Here is a 27162-nt window from a genome sequence, read left to right as displayed (position 1 = left end):
TTAAATTCATTCGCTTGTTAACTCTACTTTCATTACTCCACGAGGTTCAAAACAAGCCCTCACAAGTGGTAGACCAAAATTGTAAAAGTTTGAGTGGGATATCTGTCCCCAAGGCGAGTTCAAGACTTGAACTTTCTTTCACATTGTCGTTTTTCAAATCATTCCTCTGCATGCTATCGTTTACTTTACTTGTTTACTGAATTCTAGACACCACACTTCACGTTGATGCTACACACAGATTCATTTCTAGAATAAATTTTATCGTTTCGAAATGTCCGCAGCCGTATGAACAGAAAAAAATTTCCACAGAATATAATCCATCATTTCAGTTCTTGAAGGACTTTGTTTCTACACTTTCTCATTTGCTTCACTTTACATGATAAACTGTATCTTCTTGTATACAACAACGAGGTAACCACGGGCCGGCCGGTCGTATGACAGACGTGAGACAGGTGTACGCGTCGGCTAAAGGGAAACAAAAGAGCAACTTAGTTAGTTTTGACCAATCAGCTGTCGTTTTTTGCACGGCTTCTCTTGTTGCTATATGACGTCATCAATCTTGTGTGTGTTAGACCATAGCGAGGTTATACGTGCTATCATGGCGGAGTGTGACATGGGATAATCACTAGCACTATTCTGTCACCGTGAAAAACTAGTGCCGTTGAGTGCAATCTGGTTCTGTAACGGCAGTATACCGGGCTCCAGGGACGTGAGTCTACGGCCTTCCGCATTTGTGACGTTTAAATTCTCGAAGCAACCACCGCGCAAACTTTACAAGTCACGGTAAGTTGATAAAGTTTCTGTGTTGACCGCCAGAGTGTGAAAACTAGTTCAGTTCTTGGAGAGCGAGTCTTTGTTTGCGACTCAGTGTCGAGGGCCCGTCTGAGACAACAATTGAGCCATGTGCATCAGTGATTACCCCGTCTCCCGGCTTGTCGTTAGGCTAACTCCATTCACAACTGTGCTTTAGTCCTGATTTCGACATTCTATGAAGTCTGTTACTTGCGTGTTGGTATGGCGTCAATAAATGTGTACTTCAATAGCTGACATATCGATTGTCTATCGGGCATGAATGTTTCCCGTGAAGTGTATGTTCGACTTGGTGTAATTTTTTTGATGTGGTGTACGTGTCCGTTACTGTGGTTTGTGTTAACACGACTGTCAGACACGTTAATTCGGCGAGTGATTACCCCATATCATACAGATTAATTTTGTTGAAAAGAGATGTTTATAGCATATGCTACACACTCGTTGGTTTGGCCCGTTGTTCTCTGGCAATGACAATAGGTGTAGGGAAACTAGTATTATCATGAAATCTAAACAATGAATTTTACCACTCGGTTATTTCACTCAGCTTCAAACAGAAAAGCTTGGTTGTGACTGGAAGGCGACAATGACACGGACAACGTGTGGGAAATCGGCCTTGACATCAAAATTCCTCGATCAGTGGTGAAAAGCGTCCGGCAATCGCCGGAACCCGATCTTCCCTTGGTGGGCAATATGTCGAAAACCGCTATGGATAATGGAGCAACGCTCTCGGAAAGCATGACGGCGTCCCGACATAATACACCGAAGAATGCCGCCCGAATCCGAAATATGACCGGGGTTTACCTCGGCGCGGTAAGCTTAATTTCCTATCATACGTGGTGCATTTTGAAATTACGTGCTCAGTTAGAGCACAGTCCCTCCACGGTTAGTGATAGCATCAGTGCACTCCATTATTTGTTCTTACCCAGTGTTTGCCTGTCTCCAATGTAAAGACTTCTTAGCTACAGCTATCAATAAATACACGAGTTAATCTCCTTACTGCAGCTTTGATAAAGTAGTTATCTCTGCAAAATCATGTTAAATAGCAACCAGTGCTTTGTATGTTAACACTTTCCAGTGGCTAAATTCTCATAAAATCTACACCCTTCTAGGTGTAAATTAAATCTCCAAATATTTAACAAACATTTGCAATCATAATTTAGCAATTGGTTATGATGAGAATATACATAGCTGCCTCTGAGGAATCAAAGAAGGGGTAGTTCTGAAACTTTGATGAAGAGAGAAGCAAAAAGACATTATTTACACAACATGGTATGCCAGTCAGCTAAAGTCCACACCTGCCATTTTAATAACATGGTGTTGGAAAATGGATGTGCTAAGACACAAGCTACTGTGGGTGTTTCTATACCGATGGTACATTGTTAAATATCAGTGCCTGGGGTAAGACATTAGCATTTTGAAGGATGGCATCATCACTTTGCTGTTGTCACTCTTGACTGGACACAGGGTGGGGAGGGGATTACTACAACGTTTCAAAGAGTCTCACTGTCCTATCATGATGCAGAGCATCACAGTAATGTTGAATCCCAAATTTAGTTCAAATAAGAATCGGTTGTAAAATTTGTAGAACTTAAGGCACAAAATGGAGAATATTTTTTTTTTGTATATTTACCATCAGGTTATTACATGTAGGTAAATTTAATAAAACATTAGCATGTTTTAACTGTGGTTTAAGATGCATAAAATTTATTTTCAGATTTACTGTGTGGCAGTATGAAAATATTTGGATTGTCAAATCATAGACAGCAGAGTTTGTAATGTCTATATTATATGAAACAAAGCTGTGTGAACCCTGTAATATTAAGTATAATTTATATCTTGATCCAGTCTCTCACTAAAACATCAGGGAAAAGCATCTGAAAAACAAATAACCAAAACACTAGCAAGATCGTTTGCTCTTTAACTGCCACACAAATTAAGTTTTGATATGATCTCTCATAAAGCAATAGTCTTGAAAATAGAGTATCCTTTGGTAGCAAAAAGGAAGTCTTGCAAGGTATACACCATCTTAACCCTTTGCCTCTGCAGTTCCCACTTTATTTTGATCTGGTACATCACAATTCTGTGGAACAGACGCACCAATTGAATTCAGGGAAGTAGTGTCAGAGGTCGTTACAAGGGAGCGATACTTTTTCAGTCCGCTGTAACCTAAGAATAAAACTATGATCCCTTCACTTGTAAATCGAAACACAAAAAGCTGCATTTTTTTGGTGTTGGTTTCCTTTCCAGGGGGAGAGGGGCTGCTTGAAGTCTTCCTGATATCTGACTAGACCGAACTGAAAAAACATTTCAACTCGTAATCCAGTGCTGGCAACTTAAAAAATTTTACCTTCTTATGGCAATGCTTTCTTTTCTTCGCTATTTTCAGTATTAAAGCGATGGCTGATGGTAATTTACAAATGGAGATTCCAGGGTAATTTAGTAATCTTTGCAAATGCAAAACTCATTGCTCAAGTCTAGGATAATATTTTTTAAGCAACATACCTTTCTTTCCCCACATTTCTTCTACATGGGGATTTTGAGGGGTGGGCCACCCATCTGTTTTTCAAGCAATCTATTCATATGTTAATATCCATACAAAAGAATACATTTTCTCAACAAAAGAATATGCAAATTAATTTAAATCCAATTTCTGTAATGTGTAAAGTTTAGATAGTTTTCACAAAATTCCAAACGTATTGATTCAACAAAACAATACGTGAACTGTTACTTCTGACAATTCATTTATTATTTCAAACAAAAAACGTAGTAGCGATGAATTTTTAAGTCCGAGAATTTTCAATTGTAACATGTACCTGTGTTCTGCCTTACTTCATATTTTGCAGGGTTGTAGACATCAGTACTTTCTCTCATGCATGTACTGTGACCCCACTGACCTTGCAGAGTGCTGTTTTGATGATTTCTGTCAAAACCAATGAAGAGTGTAATTGCCATTTGTTGATAAGGTTGATGGTTTGGGTAAAACATTTAGCTAGCTCAAAGTTTAACCATTGTCATACACAAAAATATTTACAGCTGCAATATTTTGGTACACACACACACACACAAACACACAAGATTTTATTCTTGAAATGTTTGTGTTCAAAATCTTGAGCAATGACAACATTGCAATTTAAGATGTGAAAAACAAATACCAAGCATTATGATTGGAAATAATATAGACAGGATGCATTTGTGTCGACTTCCAGTTACAGCTTTGTTCCTTTCTCAGAATGTGTTGAGTATTTAAATTTGGTTAGAACACTAGATTGTGACCTTAAACTGTATCTGTTGAACTGTATGGGATTACAATGGCTCATGGCTTCCCCTGTTGCCAAGGTCAGCTTTTAATGAGAAATCCCCTACTGTTTACTATTTCAAATGACAGAGGATCTGTGTCTTTTCACTCTGATAATTTTCATTTGGTGTAATAAAAATCACTGAAAAGTGAGTACAAGTAGGGGTAGCTGTAAGTAATATTTTGAACTTTAACCTTTTTTGCTGAACACTGAATGCAGTAAATCAGTACCGAGTTGATTAAAAAGTCCATGCACATCTATCCAGACACTGCGAGCAAAGCAGCTTACTGTGTACATATATTAGTCACACCACACACTCCTATCAGGTTCTGCATTTCATTCAGATGTCTTTGGGAAAAAAACAACCGAGGGCAAGTCAAATAAGCAGTATATGTGGATTGTTTGTCAGTGAGTGAGTGGCAATGCTGTAATTGTTGCCGCAAATAGTGTGATTTTTTTGCCGAAAGTAGGGCAGAGTAATGTCAGAAGGCCCCATGCAAAGGCTATCTATCACTTAACACCATAGCCCTGATCAGTATCTGTAAAAAAGTACCATGTATTATGTTACTAGACCATGCCAACGGAGAGTGTATGGCCAAGCCGACAGGAGACTGAATGATTTCGTCTCAGTAGGTCTATTTATAGGCTGCAAACCTTGTGTCTGCCAGGGCATCTGCAACATGCTGATCGATAGCCTCAATTTTTTTGCAGGTGTTCTTAGATATTCTATCTGCAAATATTCTCATAATTCTAAATGTCAGATAACCATATGACAGGCCTATCATGAATGGTTGCCTGAGTTGAATATATATGTAAGCTCTGAGAAATCTCATTTGGTTATGTTCAAACTGGTAATCACATTGTTGTTGCATTGATAATGTCCCATTCCAAAACCAAGGATTTAAAATAGCCTACTTTCACAATCAGAGTGAAATACTGACTTCAATATCCTCAGTGGTGTTTATAATTTAAACGAGACACCTTCATAGGTGACTTAATTTCCACACTTCTTTGTAAGGGATGGATCTTTGGCTTTGGTTAATATAAAACTTCGAGTGTATAACACTCAATTTATCATGGATGATATACTACATGACTATCTGAGCAGTTGCTGAACCTTTATGACAGTCTGTATAATCATAGACCCTAAAAAAAAAGGGTCTATGGTATAATTGAACAAAAGATTCCTTTTTGAGGCAATGTTACTACAATCTAAATGTTTCACTATTTCTTGTTTTTTGTTCTTTTCTTTGTTACACAGGAGGGGAGTGTGCCACCACCAAAGACACGCCACAACATTCCTCCGCTGATTCGGCGGCAAACATTACCTCAAGCAAAGACTCCACGAGAGCAGCTTGGAAGATATGTAAGTAAGACCTAGCTGAGATCTGCACAACAGACTTTAGAATAGAGTGTATAAATAGTATGAGTGCTGCTGATTGTAAAAATACACACTTAGAACAGAGGTTATCACATAGAACTATAAATAAGAAGGCATACTTTGACACAAAAATCTTCCCTTGGGGTGCATGTTTTCTGTCAGTTATTTTCTCACTCAGTCTCAGGCAGGAAAATCGGTAGTAAATTTTCCATTTCAACTCAATTTAACAAAATTGATCATGCAGTTTATTTTGAAGTGATATCGAAAAAGCCTTGAAAATGATTCAATGTGTTTAATTTGTACTCCTTATCAGTGCATTTAATGTTGAACTATCAATTATTTAGATATCTGAAGGTTCTTATATCACAAAGTATGTTTATGGCTCAATTGGCAGTTAATCTATAGCTGTATGGGGGTTTGAGATTCCTGAGAATCAGATCTCATGTCGTGAGTTAGGTACAGAATTTCTGACATCTGTCTGTAACTTGTCTATTGGCTTTGACAGTGCGATAGGCAAAAATACAGCCTCATTGTTTGCATTCATAGTTCAATATTTTCGAGCATCTGAGAGATTATTTCCTAGAGAGTACAGTGGAGGCATCAAATGTTATACATAAAACCTTGAAGAGTGTTGTATATTGTCTTAGAGAGCGTTCAGTTTTTACGGCCTGGGGGGGGGCCGGCAAAATCTTGTCACCGGTGTTCAAAAAATATAGACCCCCCTGCATTTTCGTGAAAAAAAGATGACCCCCCCCCCTTTGTCAGATGAAAAAAATTGATGACCCCCCCCCCCCCCCCCGCGCGCTGAAAAATAAAAAATAACCAAAACCCATATGTTAAATTTACCCGCATGGTTTGGATTTGAACTCCGGTACGCGGCACACTTTATTCGTGTAGCAGAGATGCCAGTGCACAAACTTCTCAGCCACATCCATTGAAACGTCTGTTAATTAGGACGACTGTAAGGCAATTTTGAACTTCATTTCCATAGACAACTTATGTCCATGGACATTGTATAAAGTAAACTTTATTGGAGTGGTTCACCAAAGGCAGCCCTCTGGTTAAGAGGGTCATGGGCCATTACGTAAAGTCAACTTTATTCTAGTGGGCCACCAAAGGTGGCCCTGCCGGTAAAGAGGGTCGATCATGGCTATTGCATAAAGTAAACTTTACTGGACAGGGCTGCTGAAGGCGTGCAGCCATTAAGATTGCCGTGGGGTATTACATAAAGTCAATTTATTGTAGTGGGCCGCCGCAGGCGGCCCGCCGGTAAAGAGGGTTGATCATGGCCATCGCATGAAGTAAACCTAATTGGAGTGGGCCGCCAAAGGCGTCTGCCCGTTAAGAGGGTCATGTGTAATACATAATGTATATTTATTTTGAAGTGGGTCGCCGAAGGCGGCCCGCCGGTAAAGAGGGTCGATCATGGCCATGGCATAAAGTGAACTTTATTGTTGGTATTATGTTTTTGAAAATGTGGTGACCCCCCCCCCCCCTTTCCTACCAGTGAAAAGCGATGACCCCCCCTTTGCGGATTCCAAAATTACGATGACCCCCCCCCTGGATTTTGCCGCCCCCCGGCCGTAAAACTGAACGGTCCCTTAGATTGATATTTCATCACAGCAGCACTGGTCAATACATATATATTGAAATCGGCATTCATCAGTTACACATGGTTACTGTTCCAGACAAAGTCAGGTTTCCGCATCAAATAAAATCCCCTTTTACCCATGCGTAGATGAACAGAGAACAGACACCGACATATGTCAACTTATGAAGTCTTGAGACTTAATATCTTTGCCTATAAGTTGTTTGAAGGTCTCATCTGTTTTTGTAACACTGAAACTGAGGCCATACAGCCTCCTGAAGTTATACGTTAATCTGCAGTCTAATTTTTCATTCTGTCTTGACAGTGCAGTGTGAAAAATGCAAATTTAGTGGTATTCTATCATTTGGTAACAACCCCAAATTTTGAACTTTAATAAAAGCTAACACAGATTTCAGGTGAAGAGATGACTTCAGCATGTCTTGTCAAAATTATTAAAAATGAACAATAAAGCATGTAGAAGTCAGTTCAGTCTGCATAAGTACTTCTTCCTTAGTTCTTCACTTTTGATATTCCAAATTATACATTGTAACTACAAAGTTATAGGAATAGCATGTTTATGGGTAATCAAATTGAATACTTTCTATCCACTCAGCCAGTCCCCTCATTCACACTAGATGAACACCAAATTGGTATCTAGTAGCAACCATGTCAACACAATACAGTGTGCAGTTAAAAGAGTATTTTTGGAGAGTTCTTACAATCTTTAATATCATACAAGAGTTTTATATTCCCATGTATAATGAAAGGAAATTTTGTTGAAGATAGAAAGCATCATGGTATTGCATCTCTATTTATAGTTTGTTTATGGTATTTCCATTGACAGAACTGTCATTCATATCGGAGGGTTTTGTTAGAAATTTGTAAGTCTTTGCTTAACTCCTCCGAGCTGTTTCCAGTCAGCCATGCAGTTGCCATGATACAGCATTTGACACGGAGACAAGTTATTGTGTTCATTCCAGAGGGGTGGATTTTGCAACCATTTGTGTCCTGTATTCTCAGAGAGTGAAGAAATTGAAATCTATGGATTTACTATGTTTTTTTTGTTGGAGGCTTGGGTGTTGGTTTATTGAATGGTAAACGGCAGTTGAATTGCCAGTTGTATTGTGTTTGGCTAGAAATCTATATCGTAACTTAAGGTGACGTAAATCTGTCCTTTGAGTGATCATTCTGCAATCAATAACCATCCTCAGCAACAATGGTCTGCAGATTTCAGTGATATTACATGAATGAATGGTTCAAAACAACGGAGGAATGTCTTAGTATTGTTTCTCTGCCTGAATAGAGCAAACTCTTTTGGCAAAAGACAGACACTGTTAGTCTCCAAATCATATCAAATTTTTACCCCAGAGCTTTTACCAAAGCCTATAACAGTGATTAAACATACATGTTGGCATTTGCTTTCAATAAGGTATTTTTTGTCCATGAACATTTGAAAAAATCAAAAGCTTTCAATGGATGGTACATTATATGATGTCATTGACGCCATTGTGAAATTCATATATTTTTTGTTGCCAATTTGATGTCAAATTTGTCAAATTGAATGATTTTGAACTGAAATATTTTATTTCTAACTTGAATGTACATGTATAAAGTTACCCACTTTCTTGTTGTACAGACGTTCCAGGGAGCATTCTTGTCAAATTCTCCCTTACATTTTTAAGGTATTTCGTGCCTTGAAAGCTTGAACTTAAATTTTTGCTCACATTTACCTCAAATAAACTTTGAACCATTCTCTTTCAAATCAAGAATAAAAATTGCGGGTAGGTAAATGTGCAAATTTTGGTACTAGAGAAACAAATTACCCAATATTTAAATGGCCATCACCTTTGTGTTATCTGTTTGGGGAAAAATACAATTCCCAATTTTCACAAAAAATAAGCCATGAAAGTTTTATTTACCCCATTAGCTTCAAAATGAAGCCCCACAAGTGGTAGACCAATAAAATATTGTAAAAGTTTGAGAGTTCGACTCTCTGTTCGTAAGGTGCATTCTACCTGGGAAATGAAAAGATGTAAGACTGCAAAAATAAAATTTCTTCTTCGTAAATAGTTAGTTGGTCATTAACATGTCAGATAGAATGATAAGGTGATTTCCAGGATAGGTTTCTTGAATTCCAATGCATTCCACGATCCAAATATTTTGACTGAAAATATTGCTGAGGTTGAAGCTAGTCAGTAGTGTATATGTAGAGATGTGCAGTTACAGAGTCATAATAAACACACAATATCATACAATAATAGGATAATATAATCCACTAATAGATCACACATGCAAGGAATGTTTGAAGAAAGCTACATGTACATTTCCTGTAATTCAGTGTGATTGAGAATAAGTCACCCCACAATGGAAGGGATTTGGTTACCCCTGGCACTTTGTCTCAATAAATTAAAGGGAAAAATTTTTTAATGAAATCACTATTTAAAGATATTGACTATTGTCAATTTCGTGGGCTTGAAATGAATTACTTCAACAATTTATGCTGCATTGTACGTACATGCGGTAGTTTAGTTAACTGGTATGCAATTCCTAAGTTGGTACTTCCAGTGGAATTTTTTCATTAATCCATGAAGTGTTTTAATTTAGTCACTGCAACCTACCTAGTCCTCCACATTCCACGGCACAATTACTGCCACATCTCTGAAGTTGATAAACTTCAGAATTATCACGGACAGTAATCACCAAGTTGTGAAAACACAGACTGAGTTTATTATTAAATGAGGAGATACCATAGAATGCCAATTTGTGAACAGTTGACAACTGTGGCATGTAGGTAATCACTAGAAGCTGACAACATTTTGATTTATCATGATTTTTAGCAATTACGTCAGTTTCAATCACTTTAGAAGCAGTTGACGTGCTGGAAGGAGAAAAAACCTGCCAGCTTTTGAAAATATAAAGTGCAAACCTGCACACATACATATTTATCTGTTTAACAGCTGCCATGCCTATCTGTCTGGGGTCAGGAAAGATATTCAACAAAATTCACATACTAGGGGTAGGTTGAAAACATCAGATGTGATCTGTGAAACTGTTCTACCTCTGGAAAATTCTCACAAATTAGGGTCATTGCTTCAATACAATAGAAAAGTTACAGATGGATGAAGATTCAATTCTAAAAAATTTAAGTGTATAATTTTGACATTAGCATGCATGGGATTAAAGCATGCATTGAGCAACTTAGTAAATTGACAGGACAAACCATTAGGCAGTAGTGGGGGGGTGGGGGGCAGGTACACATTATAAAATGGATTCATGAATATAAGTACCGGTAAAGTTTTGTAAGATGTGCATGTGAGAAAAATAAAAAACCTTGTATTCAGGATTTGTATCTGGCACTTACAGTGCAGCTAGTACAGTGAAGTCTTCCAATAACTCAGAGTATATGTAGCTACTAGTATAATGCCAGAGAAGACCTACGTGACATTGTAAGTTGTCAGAGAAGGCTAGTGAATGTTTGAGAGAGTGTGAGTGCGTGTGTCTTTGTTTTATATTTTACAGTTCTCAATGAAAGAGGCTCACAAGAGATCTGCTTTTATTTCTGACCTCCATCGTCCTAAACCCTCACCTTCTCTTCATCTTCCTGAACCTCTCCTACTTCCTCGTCTTCCTGCTCTTGTTCCGATTCTTCAACAGCAAAAAGTGGAGGTGTTGAAAGCCAAGGAAGAGTCCCGAGGGTTCAACCCGTTACCCATCAAGGTAGGACCAGGTCTCACTTGTAATTCAGTTTGCTGTTTCATGACAGTGTGTGATGAAGATTCACTTCTTGCCATCACAATGTTGTGATGCAGCAGTAGTCTGCTACATGCACTTCATGACATAGTGTGTGATAAAAGCGTACATCACTTTCTGCTACCATGGCGTTTTGATGCAATTTATGCTATTTCATGTAAAAATGTGCATAATAATCACACACATCATGTTTTGATATCATAAAGCTGTGATGTGGCAATATTGCATTGTGACGTGATCAAGTGTGCAACCAAAAACATACATGTAACCATAACAATTGGCTGTCATTTTGCAGTGACATGGGGATATGTTGGTAACAAGACTGTTTACCCCCTGGACATTTACAACCCACACATCTCTCACCCACCTGGTGGGGTTATAGTTCAGGGTGGGGTCATAGTAAGTGGGTGTCTGGTGGGTATAAGCACTGTCCCTGTGGGTCTGTGGTATAAGTATCCAATGGGTATAACTGTCCAAGGACCAATTATGCCCATCTTCAATGCACTGGTAGGGGCAGCTTTGGTTGGTATCTAATAGTTATATCTTTGTTTCTGTAATTTTACTTACAAAAACAAAACGTGAAATTAATCTGCAAATGAACAATAGAAAGGTGATATTCAAATGGGAATTCCTGGCACTTTTGAATCATGCAGTATTCCACAAAGTTTGATTTCTTTAATTTATTACATCAGATTCATCTCGGCAATACACCGTATGTATCAGCTGCTCTTGAAATCTGGTAACATTCAATGGAATTGCAGCTCATGTGTTGTGGTGCGTTTTTATCAAAGTGTGACATTGAGTTTAGTGTGTGATGTGAACTGGTGATGCATGTATATTTGGGAAACGTGATATTATCACCAGATTTTAAAATGCTTATCTATGTGACATTTAAGTGTATCATCACAGCGTAAAGTCTGTCTTTACATCTCAATTGTACATCAAACCACCATGCCGTCACATCCTACGCCAAATTCCATTCTCACAATTGCACACCCAAACGGAAACACTGTCACTGTTATGGAACACAATTACATGTCACACTCCAGATGGCAGATCTACACCAAAGAAAATTTGAATGTTTATGGCACCTTGGACAAAGAACAGCCGACCATTATGTTTCAGTTCAGTTCCTGCAGTGAAAAACAAACAGCCATTCACACAACAAACACTATTGAAACCAACAAATCTATTCACTGAGTTCAGTCTGGCATACTACACTTTATCTCTCAAGCAGAAACAATCACCTCATCCAGTAAGCCCAGGCATATGCATCTTGTGAATTAGATTGTCACTATGGAAAGAAAATGTGGGAGACACTTAAAGTTCTGCACCCATGTGGATATGTACACATAGTTTGTTATCAATGTACTGTAGATGATCCTATCATCAGCTCCTTCAACTCCACTCCCCCACCCTCCCGTCCCCAGGTGTAGATCCAAATCCATCAATTTAATGAAGGAAGACACAGGGGGTTGAGCCCATGGCACTAAAAGAGATTTGATGAAGTGATCGATAGAGTGACACCCATGCACACATACATGTAGTAATAGACTTTCATAACACTATACTGTACATCCTATCAACATCAATTCATCACTCAACCACCTCCCCACCCCCCTCCCCACCCCATCAGGTATAAATCCAGCTTCACCATTAATGGGGGTTGAGAACAACTTTTGGTTCTGAAAGGTTTGATGCACTGCCACAGAATTTCAAATCACACAAGAAAATGACAAATGTGTTTGTTCACCTCTGGTACATCACCTAGCTGACCTTGAGAACAAAGGCTGGTAAAAGAACCAATAATTTTGTGTGTGTGTCTGAATGCAGCATAATGACAGCAGTATGTGAACTGCCAACCCTGTGTTCTTAGTTGTATGTACTGTACAGTACAGCTATGTGGGGTAAAAAATTCTTTGTATGCTGTTTGGGCTACTCAGTGGCAGGAGTTATCAGATTCCTATCATAGGCACATGTATAATTGTAACTGTACAAGCCAATACATGGCAGGTAAAACTTTTAATACAGTTTAAATTACAAAGAAACTATTCAAACACAGAGAAAAGTTTATGAAGCTAGCAATGACTATACTGCTTGGTGATGTTGAGTCTGTTGTATATTAACCATTGATGATGTGTCATTAACAATGTTTTCATGTAAAACACATACACAGCTATCATAAACAATACTTGTACAAATGTATGTGAGCTACATTATACATACTGATATGTTTAACCAGTGCCTCCTTGGCAGAGGGGCTGTGGCTAAACTTCTCTAAAACATGATCATTTGCCTAATAATATGTACAGAAAGGTGTACATATGTAAGTATTACCAAACACCCTAATCATGAAACATACTGTAGGACAATTACAAAACCCAATACGTGTAGAAATTTGACATTTTCAATCCAAAAATTTATCATAGATGTACGGTTCCAACCACATCTACTGAAAATGATTTTATCAAAGTGTCTTGCTGATTAATATTCGGTAGACTGTTGAAAATTCAGGTGTTACATTGTTGTACTTAAGTATAAGAGTGGTTTTTGAAACCATACTTTTAGTGAACAGCAACCTGGCCAGTGGCGTAATTAAAAAACCTAATGTTACACCAACATTTGGTTGCTTTTTAAGTGACATATGATGATTGGCAGATGAGATATTAGAATAAATTGTGGAAGACATCAATATGCAATGTACTGATAGAATGAAAGGGGGTAGTATCTTACGTACAGTATCCTCATCACAAATAAACACATATATTCAGTGTTGTACACGTAAATATTTGGGATTGGTGTGACTAGGCCACTGTGACCTACATTCAAAGGTCAGAAGGTGATATTACTGTATTTTTAGAAACACTCAATTGGAGAGTTTGAACTGTTTATGGCAATACCGTACTGTATGTGCATAACATTATCACAGAAAATACAGTCTATGTACACACCATTTGCTGTCAATATGTATATATGTGCTGTCAAGAATTAATATCTCCTGGTTCCTGACATCAAACTTTCAAGTCATTAATGATAACATTGCAAATCACCTGTATATTAATGTATTAGAGCATTGTCTAAATTCACAATGTATGTCAATATACTGAAGTAGAACAAGAAACTGGATGGTACAGAGTGATCATTAATATCTTGACATATCACATTTGTCAAATGTACATAATATAATTTTCTAGATCATTTGTCAAACGTTCCATATAGCTAGTGCACCTCATCTTTGTGTACATCTGTGTGATACACACACCTCATATTGTATGAGGATTGCTTTAAAAATTGTGACAATTTACATCATCATCAGGTGTCAATTCTTATATCCCTCCAGTCATAATACATTCCACTCACATATTCAAGCAATGCCCATATTGATTTTTTCAGTGCAGCATCTATTCAGGATAATAAATAGATTATATTCTTTTCAGGTTTGACATTTCTGTCAATAATGACACCATTTTCGTAGTTGATGATATATAGTGGCGTTATTGTATAACTGCGACACCAAAACTCTCAAAAGTTGGAATCAGCAATTCTAAATTAAGGTCTTGTTCTCCTTTCACTAATAATTTCCTTTCAAAATGCAATACCCCCTCAGTGAAATGAGAGCTTTGGAATATCACAGGGTGGTGATATTCCAACTGGGTTATTATTAATGGTCTTCCCCTACCCATGCAGTTCAAGTACAAATCTATCAGTCAGGGATAAGGACAGCTCAAATAGATTTAACCTTTTTGCATTTCATTGCCTTGCAAGAGGAAGTAATTGGAAGAAATTACACTGCACACAGCACCTTGAATCCATATGGGCAAAATTGTAGATGATTAAGGTAGTAAGCACCTTGAAAGTAGTAAATAACTTAAACTTTTGCTCAAATCTTCCTCAAAGAATCTTTTAACCATTCACTTTAAAATCAAGAATAAAAATCGGGAGTTGTGCTGCGGCATTTTGTAATACTGACGTGTTTTGTAATAACTTACGCAAAATGTAATAAGGGGTATCAGCATTTTGTAATAACTGACGCATTTTGTAATAACGTCTGCAGTATTTTGTAATAAACCAGTCTACGCGTTTTGTAACAAGGGTATCAGCATTTTGTAATAAAATATTGTCTACGCGTTTTGTAACAAGGGTATCAGCATTTTGTAATAATTCGCACTTTGTAATAACAGTTAACGCATTTTGTAATAATTTTAAAAACTTTCCCCAGTTTTAAAGCATTAACAGATATTTTATTGACTTTGGAATGGTATTACAAAGTGTGTGTTTACTCGTTGATTAAGAAAGTACAAAAATTGATCGCTCCCTGACTTCCATTTCAAATTAGAAAGACTTAATTTTAGATAGCTGTCAATCAGTATTTTTACCAACTGATCATCTGAGGCAGGTAACTACTAGATTTTGACTAGTCTATTATTATACATTTGAGAGAATAATTGGTATACACAGTCAGTTGATTATTAAATAGAGGATAACGACATTCTTTCTGATGTATTGCAGACAACCAGCAATCAACAGGTAGATACACAGATAAAATAAAATATAATAACATAAAATGAATCATTATACCACTGCCTTCGCAAACAATAGAATCGAGCTTCCTTAAAAACGGGCACGTAACGGGCATGCAATAACCCCTTTACTTTCATATTTGACGATAAACCGTGCGTCATTGAATGGCTCCATACTGAAACTCCATACTGTACTTTGAAAATAACTTCTGATAAAAGAAACAGAAGTAAATGTATTACGACTGTTTGAAGGTGAAAAATATTATGAGGTAATAACGAAATTTCACCAAGACGGCACTGTACAAATATGGCACGACATCGCTGCTCGGCTGGTACATCGAATGTTGGATGAGCGCGCGATGTAAACAAAGATGGCGCTTACCCTTAACCCGCTCGCAGTTAAGAGGGCGATGCAGAATATGCCTCTAAAGTATATGGAATAATGCATCGGAAACGACGGGTGCATATATTCTTGATAAAAAAGGAGATGTATGATAATAATTATTACGAAAATACCGCAAAGTAAACACTCAGACATTAGTGCAACACATCGCCCGACGCGCTAACGCGCGCTAATGACTACATGTATGTGTCTTTATACATTCTTTGCGTTATTTTCGTAATAACCTTAACTATACTGAAGTAATCTAACGTAAACAAAACTAAAACTAAACTAAACGAAACTAAAATAGTCAGAATAATCTGATGTTTTAGTGATTTGACTTGTTTAGCTACTAAAGCGGAAGTATATCTGACCTGTTGAGTATGTATGTATGTATGTATGTATGTATGTATGTATGTATGTATGTATGTATGTATGTATGTATGTATGTATGTATGTATGTATGTATGTATGTATGTATTTATCTATGTATCTATGTATGTATCTATGTATGTCTGCATCTATGTTGGTAGGGAGGGGGAAGGGAGGAAGGGAGGAAAGAGTGCCTGATTCTATCTATTTATCTATCTAAGTATCTATCTATCTGTCTGTCTGTCTGTCTGTCTGTCTGTCCATCTATCTTTCTATGGCTGTTATTTAAGCAATAATTGCAGATATTTGGCAGGTATACCAGCGAATAAAATGTAGCTTAATCATGGTATTGCAGGGCAGCTTATCCTAGCTCGTTGGCTAGACAAATTTTACCAATGGGCGATAGCGTAGATTTAAAGGAGGAACACAACAGGAAAGAAATAGATCTGAGAAAACAAAACCATGGCTCAGTTGATATGAATTGTCACCTTTTACATACAAGGAAAAGTGGCTGGTCTGTCGATAGAGCTTTATTTTGTCCTTGTCTATGGGATGATTTAAATAAATTATCATTCAGTATTTTAATTGACTGCTTCACGTCAGTGTTTATCAGTATATTTTGATAAATATCAGCTGTCAGTATTGACATATTAACGTGCCCCTCCCATCTTATTACCGTAAATTATCGACAATCAACTTTAGAGAAACACATATCATACGTATAGAAGTTGCTTGGAATACTGCAACCTTTCGTACATTTATTTTCCACTTTAACCGTTTGCACCCTAAGGCCCTGGGGTGGAGTTGACATTTGGAAGTACCATCTAGCATGACGTCTGACTTCTTAAATTAACAAAGACTGTCCCCATACCATTATATTTTTAGAATCACCATAAAATACTCTGTCCCAAAAATATGCAAATTATGGTCACGTGACCTCATTAAGTATTCAAAATGGCCGCCAATATATAAAATATTGTACTTTTTAACATATTTCTTTATTTTCATGGGAATTCCTCATTAATTCATAATTTTTCATCACCAAACCTGTTTTCTATCACGTCAGCATGGACTGAAATGAAATTGTGACAAAAATTTTGAAAAAAACACTGATATTTTGTATCATTTTGACCTGCTAAGTGTAATGTAAACAAAGGCTCTGTATGAGTGTTAAATCTGTCAAAGCATAATGTAACATAACATCCAGCACCTAATATTATGAAATATTTCCCACAGTAAGTATGTATATTTTGAATGACAATGACACACTTGTCCCAAAATATGCTAATACTGGTCATGTGACCTAATTAGGTATTCAAAATGGCCGCAAACAATATAAATTTATCATTATCTTTACATGTTTTCCAGTTTTCCAGTAAAAGATAATCGATATTTTATCATATCCCAATGCTAAATCACATTTTTTAGTCCCATTACCATGGACTTTGATGTAAACTTTATACATTATGATAAACTTTACACAGACTTGATAAACCTTACACAGATTTTCTTGTCTTCACTCATAAGTCAAGAATTACACACAGCGCCCTTGAATAGGGGTCAGACAGGTCAAGGTATCCTATTTTATAACATCTGACTATTGAATTTATCAAACTTTGTCCACAATTACAAGATATGTTTTGAATTGTAGTATTACAATTGCCCCAAAATATGCAAATACTGGTCACATGACCTCATTAAATATTCAGAATGGCCACCAGTATTCTAAATTTACAATGATTTTCCCATATTGCTTCTCTTTCTGACGACATTCTAAAGAATTTATCACTTCCTATTTCTCAATTATGTCTGAATGTATATTAGATTCTGTTGTCTACAACTGATGGTTCCAGGAAATATGTTTGTAACATAATTTTTATGAACTCAATAAAATCTTCGTTCAAATCACAGTGTACACTAACATTACAATCATTTTGCAAAATTCAGAATTTGATTATTCGAGGTTTGCAAACTTCATCCAATATACATGCAAAAACATAAGAATACACAATTTTATTGTAACCAAAAAACAATATTTATTGTTTATCTTTAGTAAAAAAGTAAAAATAATGTAGCAACGCCCTAAAAATCAGACCAAAACCCTCAAAATGTCACAAGGGAACCATTTCTGGATAAGGTGGGTTTTGTGGCATGTACATCATTAGTATAATAAAATTAGGTCTTAGAACACAACACTGTCAATGTTGATGATGTCGCTGTCTTTATCATATTCTGAGCTCTGCATGTCATCTCCAAGCCTTTCTCTTTCCATCCACCAACAGTAATATTGAAGAGAAAAAATGCAGAACGGTCTGCAGTATATTGTCTTTTCAAAGTACAGTACTGTATGTAAAACCTACTAAAACTTTCTCGGTTTGTTTTCTCGATTATAAATCGCATACAATAAATCTCATTCTGTCTTCAATTGCATTTTAACTATCAACTCAGACCCCTTTATATGGCGTTATTATGTTAACCTAGCCTCAGTAGTGAGATATAATATTGACATCATTATATGCTATTACATTTTTACGTATTCAGAAACCACAAAGCATTTTGAAACACATACAATATCAGCGGATGTTTATAATTATTACAAAATGCGTTAACTTATGTTACAAAACGCGTTTTATTACAAATCGCGTAAACAATATTTTATTACAAAATTTTATTACAAAATGCTGATACCCTTATTACAAAATGCGTAGACCATTTTATTACAAAATGCTGATACCCTTATTACATTTTGCGTAAGTTGTTACCAAATGCGTCGTATTACAAAATGCCGCAGTACAGGAGTCACCGTGAACATTTTGGAGAAACAAATTACCCAAGATTTAGCAATATATGAATTTCAAAATGGTCGCCATTCCTGTGTTAACTCTATGGAGAAAAATAAAATTTTCAATTTAAAAAAAACTAAGACAGTGAAAGTTTTACTTACTCAAAGAGCTTCAAAATGAACCCCCACAAGTGGTAGATCAGAAAAGAATTGAAAAAGTTTGAGAGTCCGAATATATGTCCTCGAGGTTCATTCTACCTTAAGGAATTCCAGAAATTCGTTCTGATAGCATGATTTTGGAGCATCCGTCCAAATGCTGTTTTAAATGAAGGTGAGCCTCAATGTTGAGACATTTCTGCAGTGACTTTAAAATGCCATGCTTTTTGATAATGATGTGGAACACGTACTTGTAAAAGATGTGTTTGCCTAACAGCACTGATGAAAATGTGTGGATGGCAGTAGTACTCAAATTATAACCTTTGTACATCTTTATTTCATTGTCCCACCGTAACAATCATGACTTGGATATCCAGAGAGAGACAATAAAACTGCCACAACATATATTTCAACTGTGCAAGATTAGAAAGGTACTATTTCTTGCAGGTGGAAATGAAATGGCAATAAATAGGTACATGTCTGTAATCAGTCTAACATGTAGCTCTACTTATGTAACTTTAATGGCATCAATTTAACTGTGTGCATGACATATCCTTTTAAATGTCTTTTCTTGCTCCCAGATACTAGTAAATGTTATTTTAAGTGATCACTTTTTAGCTTTTTCTAACTTCAGTCCAGACTAAATATTTTACCAAGGCTACAGTGCTTTGTTAGTATTTTTTCACAAGATACTGACTGAAAAGAGATGGAAAGATCTTTTTGTGGAGAGATGTGAAAGCAGGAAGATTTCCAGACAATTCTCAAAACAGAAAAGTAATTTTGGTGTGGGTGTTACGGTGTGTATAGGATGCTGTATTCTTAATACCCGGCATTACTCAGAATGCCAGTAGGCAGATTAATAGGTAGAGGCGTAATAATAGCATTTTGTCATGGCCCTTCCAGTCATCCTTTTCTGTGCAAGATTTTCAACAGTTCCCCCGTAAAAAGGATACTGCAAATCTAGCAACACCATATCACATTTTGTTATATGCTCCAAGTCACGTTAGCCACTACATTAACAGATTAACTTCACAGAAATCATTACTCTTAAGAGTAGTAGTTTCGGCTCTGGCTGTGTTAGAAACCGTGGTGCTATCAAATTTCTTGGACCACATTTAATTGGAAAGTGTTTTTTGTACATATTAATTTCCCGTCTTATGCAATTAAATCAATCTTAGATTTTTTGAATCAGAACTCTGATCAAATAAAATGAAATAAAGAATACTAGGTAATCGAGGCCACTGTGTACCGGCCTGTACTAACAAAGGTTTACATTACTTCTTGGACGTCACAGACTTTATGTGTACATGGCTCTCCTGAATTCTTGATAACCAAAGCTGTGTGTACGCTGCCTTTCATATTGTAGCCAGAATATTGATTTCATCACACTTTAAAACTGTACAGTAAAAGGAGTGAATGTTTGATCAGTGAGTTTGTCGCTGAATGGAATTTTAATTGCAGATAAAGTATCATCTACTGGTTGCGACAGAAATTTCCTGAGATATTGATATGCTAATAATACTCAGTTCTGTAAGGTTTTATATTGGTTTTGTTGTGAATGGATGTAATATGCTCAGCACTTCCAGCATACGTAGAGATCATGCCCGCATTTTTCCAGGCTCCTTTGAAATTCACTGTCAACATTCTAGACTGTACCATAAACATGTGGTTCATTCCATTTGTAAAAGAGGGAGTTTCAGATGAAGGTAGTAGCAGCCCCTTTCCCTTTACCTTTTCTCTGCTATTTTCACTGTATGACATCAACTACCCAATATTTTCATGAGAAAATAGAAGATTTACACAGTTTATAGATAGTAGTCTGATTACCTGTATATAGGTTATGTGGGTAGTGTACTTTAACAAAGTATGATGAATGTCCAAAAGGTGTGACCATGAGATGTGATATTGCTTTCTCAGTTTCAAGATGAAATCAGAAATATGACTCTCAGTATATTCAGTCAAAAGTGGGCTGATTTACCAGTACATTGTGTGTGATTTAACAGGCATAAATTATACTGAATGCTGTGTGTTTCTCAGCCAGATCTTCATAATATAACGGCAGTGAGTAAATTGTAACACACATATTGCATACAGTATCAGTGGCTTCAGAGGAATTATGAAAAATTTAAGTATTCACACAGTACCGGTAGTACTTAACAGAAAAACACATGCTACTGTACCTTTGAGAACAGAAAAACATAAGCTACTGTCTTGTGGGAAAAAAGAAAATGGACCGAAACCCATTTTGAGATCATATACAATACATCATTCTGTCATCAAATTCCCACCAGTGTGTATTGCTGTCTCTTCATCAAACTTTAGTTCAGCCTCATGCTCTGCAGTTGATGTAAGTGGACCTCTTAATAAGGAGATGGGGGTGAAAGGGGTTAAAAATACACTTGAAGCTTAACTACTCTGCTCTGTATGACTTGAATATTAAATTGAACGATGGAACTAGAATAAAACTCTGGTAGCACAGAATCTGAGTTTAAATGCACAGCCTGTGTGTGTGTACACAGTGGGAGCCAATGAAGCTGTTGGTGTAATAAGTTTTCACAAGTGGTTTGGTGGCCGTAGGGCATTTATTTTATTTCGTCAGTCAGTGGGGAAGGGCATCTCTTTTATGACTGTGGGCGAGGAAAATTTTTGTTCTATTTTAGCTTTAAGCACACTTTAGTTTGCAGGACAAAATTATGTTGATGAGAGGGTGGGGGAATTTTGGAAGTGAGAAGAGAGCGCTGGGGAGCTCACATGGTAGGAAGAGGGTGGGAGGGCAGTTCGTTTACTTCCCCTCAAAAATTTTATTTTGCCAAAAATTCTAAATTCTATATTTACACATAAAAAACTGAAAACACCTTTTATTGAATTTCTTGAAATAGGCTGGTTGGCTGCCCCTGTGTGCATGTGTGTGCAAATCAAAAAACAGGGATGTGCATTAGCTGATTTAGACTTTAGTGTGACATTCCATACAGGATTACAGGGAAAAATCTGCTGGAAAGTTCTGCTCTACTACGTCATACTCCTGAAATGTTGCACACAGCTGTACAGAGAGAGAATGTGGTAAGGGAATGGGGAGATAGTTATGTCACAAAAAGGTGCAAATCATTGCATGCAAAATATTCAGTAGTAAAAAAACAAGAGCACAAAGGGGCCAGTGGTTGTGGAATGTGTGATGTTCATGTCATAAAAATTGATGTAATAGTGCAGTACAATCTTACGCATATTATAAACTATGATGAATTTTATCCAATTTTTGCAAGCAATGCAGTTTTGACTGTTGAAGGCTATTTTACATACTTCTCATAAAAGAGAAATGTCAATCAAGACGAAGATATTAGTAGCTGCTGTGATGTATTGTACACTGGAGATTGATTTAGTGTGAAAAGGATTGCAATTTACATTTTCTAATGATATGTAATTGAAGTGCAGGTGGTGGCGCTGTTCATGTACAAAGAAGTATAGCATGTGTTTGTTTTTGGCAATTGACCTCCCAGAGTTGAGTTTGGTTGCAATGAAAGACTGCCCTCACAGGTCAATTTTTGAAAACATGGTAGCACAAAGGTAGTTTATACTGAAGCAGACATTACTACAGCACACATTTTATATTTACTTAGACTTGATCACCGTTCAGGATTTTGAAATACATGTACATAACTTATCTGTGGTATTTAAGCCACGTGTGTGTGTGTGTGTTAGTGAATACGAGGGGTGTGTATATACTGTATATATATATATATATATATATATATATATATATATATATATATATATATATATATATATAGATAGATATAGATATATATATATATATATATATATATAGATAGATATATATACACACATGCACACACACACACCACCAGATTTTGATGACTTCATGACATATATGCTCGAGCGATAGCGTGTGCATATATGTAGATGGTCAGAATATCACCAATGGTAAATGGCTAGGTAGATAAATAGAACATAATCACGATCTATGTTTTATCATACACGCACATATATGGAGAGAGAGAGAGAGAGAGAGAGAGAGAGAGAGAGAGAGGGAGAGAGATACATATATAAAATACAAACTAATTTAGAACACATACGTAATGCTGCATATCTTTATATCTTTATATGGCAGGCTGTGCATCATCTGCTTGGCAGTAAATCATACTGTACCTGAGTATATGTCAGAGATATTCATCTTTTGAAAAATCCAATAACTCTGCCTACACAGATGCATCATCTACATTCTCCAAGTCCTGTGTTCACTGCCATGCATTAATTTCCCCTGTGTTTATTGGTTACAGCGTGCCAAACCAAAGACAGCTAAAGCCAAGGAGACTGACTCTGATCCCCAGAGTCCAAGAGTTAGAGCGTTATCACCAGATTATAATCAGTTAACAAAGTAAGTTCCATTTTCTTACACCAAATGCAGGATAACACTGTTCAGTCAATTTGATTTCAAGTCATGAGTGCACTATAATGTATCAAGAATATATAATAAGCCTCAAAGATTACAATATATAGCTTGAAAAAGAGCCATTATTTTGTTCTGGAAATACGGTATTTTAGTATTTTTTATTAGTGTGTATAAATACTGATCTTGAGAGTGTACATAATATTTTAGCAGATATTTCATTCCAATGAAATGACAAAAATTTCTCATGGCTTCTCCAAGATAAGAGCAGGAAGTTAATATGCCCAAGCATTATATTATACAAAAGAGCCAAAGTATGTATTATTAAGGGGAAGTGGGCGTGATTTCGCAGTTGTGGGTCTTTTGAAATCATATAATGTCAGTAATGAATAATCTGAGAAACATGAATACACTGTGTGTGGGCCACGGTCGTTCAACCATAATGTGATAATTGCAACTCGTACAATGCTTTTCATGTTGGCTTATGTCTTATGCCAAGGCTCCAGCCAATGACAAATTGAAGTGATATCTAAACCAGAATTTACAGGCTGATGTTAATGAAAACTATGATTATTGATTGATCCAGATTTTGAAAAATATGAATTATGTATGGAATTCATCCATAAGAATATCAGACAGGTTGTTTCAACAAGGCTGCTACAGCATATGTTTTTCATTCTTTTTCTTGTGTATGAAGATTTCAAAAGTTTAAAAGGACCAGCCAGTATGGCAACATTGTTTCATGCAGTTTTAGTATAAAAATGATTTATGATTTACACATTCAGTGAAAAAGATGAGCACAATCAACCTTGGTCTCATGGCAACAAATAAATTAATAAGCAACGTCCACTCACAATCTTACTCACTGACACAATATCATGATGAGATTTTTACTCGAAGGCAAAAACCATGAACATGGAAATAGTGAAAGTTCTTCCAGCTTGATGCAGAATCTAACATTCCTAGGATCTGGCCATTCTATACTCATATCAAAGCAAGGGGAGCAGATACTGTATCCACACACCAATGTTTTACTGTTTCCAGTTATACATGAAATAGATCAGCTTCACCTCATAATATTTTGCAACGAATTAACAAATTATGCAAAATATTGTTTGCTTCTGTTTTTACTTGTCAAGTGAAGCTTACCTTTAGTTATGATGGAAGAAAACAATAATGTTATAACTCTGGCCTCGGGCTTGGATTAGCTGCTTAATACCCAGTCACACAACATTTCCAGAACCATGGATCGAGTTATGTCTTATTCATGTGCAATGGGACAATATTCATGCATTTTGTATGTACTGCTACATGACCTGATATTACCAAATCACAGCGTTGTATCCTCCTAAGTGCCCAGCAGGATAAATCATTTGATGTCAGACTCTGTATCTGTTTATAGCTTTTGCAAGAAAGACAAATCCAGATTTTGATCTTGTAGCCATCTGAATTGATTAAAACCTCCGATAGGTTTCATTTCTACATCATTCTGAACAGCCTTGTGATTTATGATGCAAGGATTGTTATCAGTCAACTCATCACATAGACTCAAGACGTGAAACTTCACCATTCAGAATTTCCTGTTTTCTTGTCTTTCAGGAAGACTACTCGCACCTTCACAATCATAAAAAGCAACGGTGTCAGCAGCGTTGATTATGCGGACAACAGAGCAAGAAGTGGGCAGAGTGATGATGGCCTTGGCAATACTGAGACCATTGAAGAAATTCAAAGAGTTGCATCAACAAGCTCCAAAGATTTGATTGGTCTCGCCAGTGTCTATAATAATGTATGCAAGGTGAGGTTGAAAATGAAACGTAAAACTTCACGAAATCATGAGCGATCATAATGATTCATAAAACTGACAATGTCATGAACTTGGAAGGTGCACCACATACACTGTATACTACAGTTGTTAATGTTGGTTGAATTTCGCCTTTGTCTTCATTTATTCAAAGCATATAAATGAGCATTAGTTTAACAAGCAAATTAAATAATGACGTATTATCAAAAATATTCATACACAAAAAATTTGTGGTCTGCATACAATTTGTCATTTAATGCTGCATTTTTATGCAAATAGTATTAATTTATGCAAAGTATATTAATGAGCATTATTTGAATATTCAAATTAAATGATAATGACTTATTATGGAAGGGAAATATTCATTAACCAAAATTGTGCACTGTTATTAATTTATGCAAAGTGTATTAATGAGCATTGTTTGAGTAAATTATCACTGGTGAATGTTCACTGGCCTAAAATAGTGCACTATATACTGTATGTACAACCTTGCCTCTGTTTTACCTGTCCCAACCACCTTTGTTAGATGTGATGTGGGCTTGTGCTCACTTGTGACACAAGTCGTGTGTTCTTTTCTATCTGGTTTACAAGATGTTGCCATCAATACCTACCAACAACTGTATACTCTCACTTATGGGAGAAATCTTGTCTTGTTTACACATTAACACTACTGTAACTTGGTTATTTTAAAGTTTACTGGAAAATTTAACATTTTCTTCTTTTACGTTAACATTCTCATTATTTGCATGTTATTGCAGATACTGTGTTTGAATGTATAACATGAAATATTTTCAGTTTCCATTGAAAGTTGAGCACAAAAAGCAAACTAAGTGAAAATTTTTAAGCTGTATAAATATGCATACATGTATGGGGGTACACACAGAGAATGTATTAATGTTGTGAAGGGGAGAGTTCAAAAATTGGAAAGCAGAAGTTTGTAATTACTATATCATGTTATGAAAAAAAACCGGCCAAGCTAGTCATGATTCTTACAATAGCATCAGTGAATGCTCAGCCTATCACGTCTCCATCAGCAAACATCTGTCAACCAGGCTACGCTGTGATAATGCAGTTCCTGAACTGCTTTGCTGGAGGGCAGATCTGCCTGATTCACACACAGTGAAGTGTGCCGTTTTCTTATGCGCAGTCTCACCCAAAACACACCACGCTGCAAATGTCACCGTCATTTGTTGGTTGTAAGTAGGTAATGCATCAAGATTAACAAAGAAAATGGAAAACTACTGCAAAATAAGACTGGAGAATCTGTTTTGTAACAAGTCCTGAAATTTTCATCGCAAGGGCTAATTTATTGGGACGAATTTACTTAATTTGAACATCAAGGTTTAAACTTTAATGCTTTGTAGAAGCAAGCTGACAGAGATACTGATAACAATGTAATGATATCAGGCAGGCACAGACATATAGAGCCAAAAGAACAGACAGAATCAATGCCTAATATTTTGTTCTGTCTGTCTTGATCTTTCCACACATACTCTTATTATCTCATTTTGTTAGTAAGATGCGATTTTATGTCATTTGATTGGTGGATGTGATTGTTGCAAATGAGAAAAAATGTAACAATATGTAAAGATGAAAGTATTATTGTTATGTTACAATTCATGCCTTCTTGAAATCAATCTACAATGAAGTTAAAAAAATATTAAAATCTCTCATTAGAAGACAGATATAAGCTTGAAAGACGGGGTACAGTTGACTTTGATGTGTACGTCATTTTTGTTTTGAATTCAGATAGATAACTGTGATCAGAGATATGAGCAGAGACAATCAGCTGATGTCAACAAATCCTTGCATCATGTAAGCTGGAAAAATTTCCTACCCACGTGCGCTCACATCCAGATTCTATACCTCCCTGCATTGCTGTAGTTTAGAAAAAAGCAAACCATTGCAATATTTTTACA

General features: G+C 36.4%; 1 protein-coding gene across 10 annotated transcripts in view; it reads left to right on the top strand.

The window, feature by feature from the left end:
- Positions 1–575: 575 nt before the first annotated feature.
- The window catches only part of LOC139149035 (uncharacterized), a 48848-nt gene continuing 22261 nt past the window's right edge, over positions 576–27162 (top strand). For 5 of the 10 annotated variants that reach the window (XM_070720535.1, XM_070720536.1, XM_070720534.1 and 2 more), the window contains exons 1-7: positions 584–783; positions 1355–1620; positions 5368–5472; positions 10730–10792; positions 23333–23430; positions 25042–25237; positions 26993–27058. In XM_070720535.1, coding sequence (XP_070576636.1) covers positions 1501–1620; positions 5368–5472; positions 10730–10792; positions 23333–23430; positions 25042–25237; positions 26993–27058 — 648 coding nt within the window. In that variant the 5' untranslated portion in view covers positions 584–783; positions 1355–1500. Of the gene's footprint in view, positions 784–1354; positions 1621–5367; positions 5473–10594; positions 10793–23332; positions 23431–25041; positions 25238–26992; positions 27059–27162 lie in introns of all 10 variants that reach the window. The other 5 variants (XM_070720538.1, XM_070720537.1, XM_070720542.1 and 2 more) reach the window with 3 other exon arrangements.

This window comes from Ptychodera flava, chromosome 14 (genome assembly GCF_041260155.1).
Source record: "Ptychodera flava strain L36383 chromosome 14, AS_Pfla_20210202, whole genome shotgun sequence".
NCBI classification, from domain to species: domain Eukaryota; kingdom Metazoa; phylum Hemichordata; class Enteropneusta; family Ptychoderidae; genus Ptychodera; species Ptychodera flava.
The sequence above is the reverse complement of the archived record's forward strand: the minus strand, read 5'-3'. Positions and strand labels throughout refer to the sequence as shown.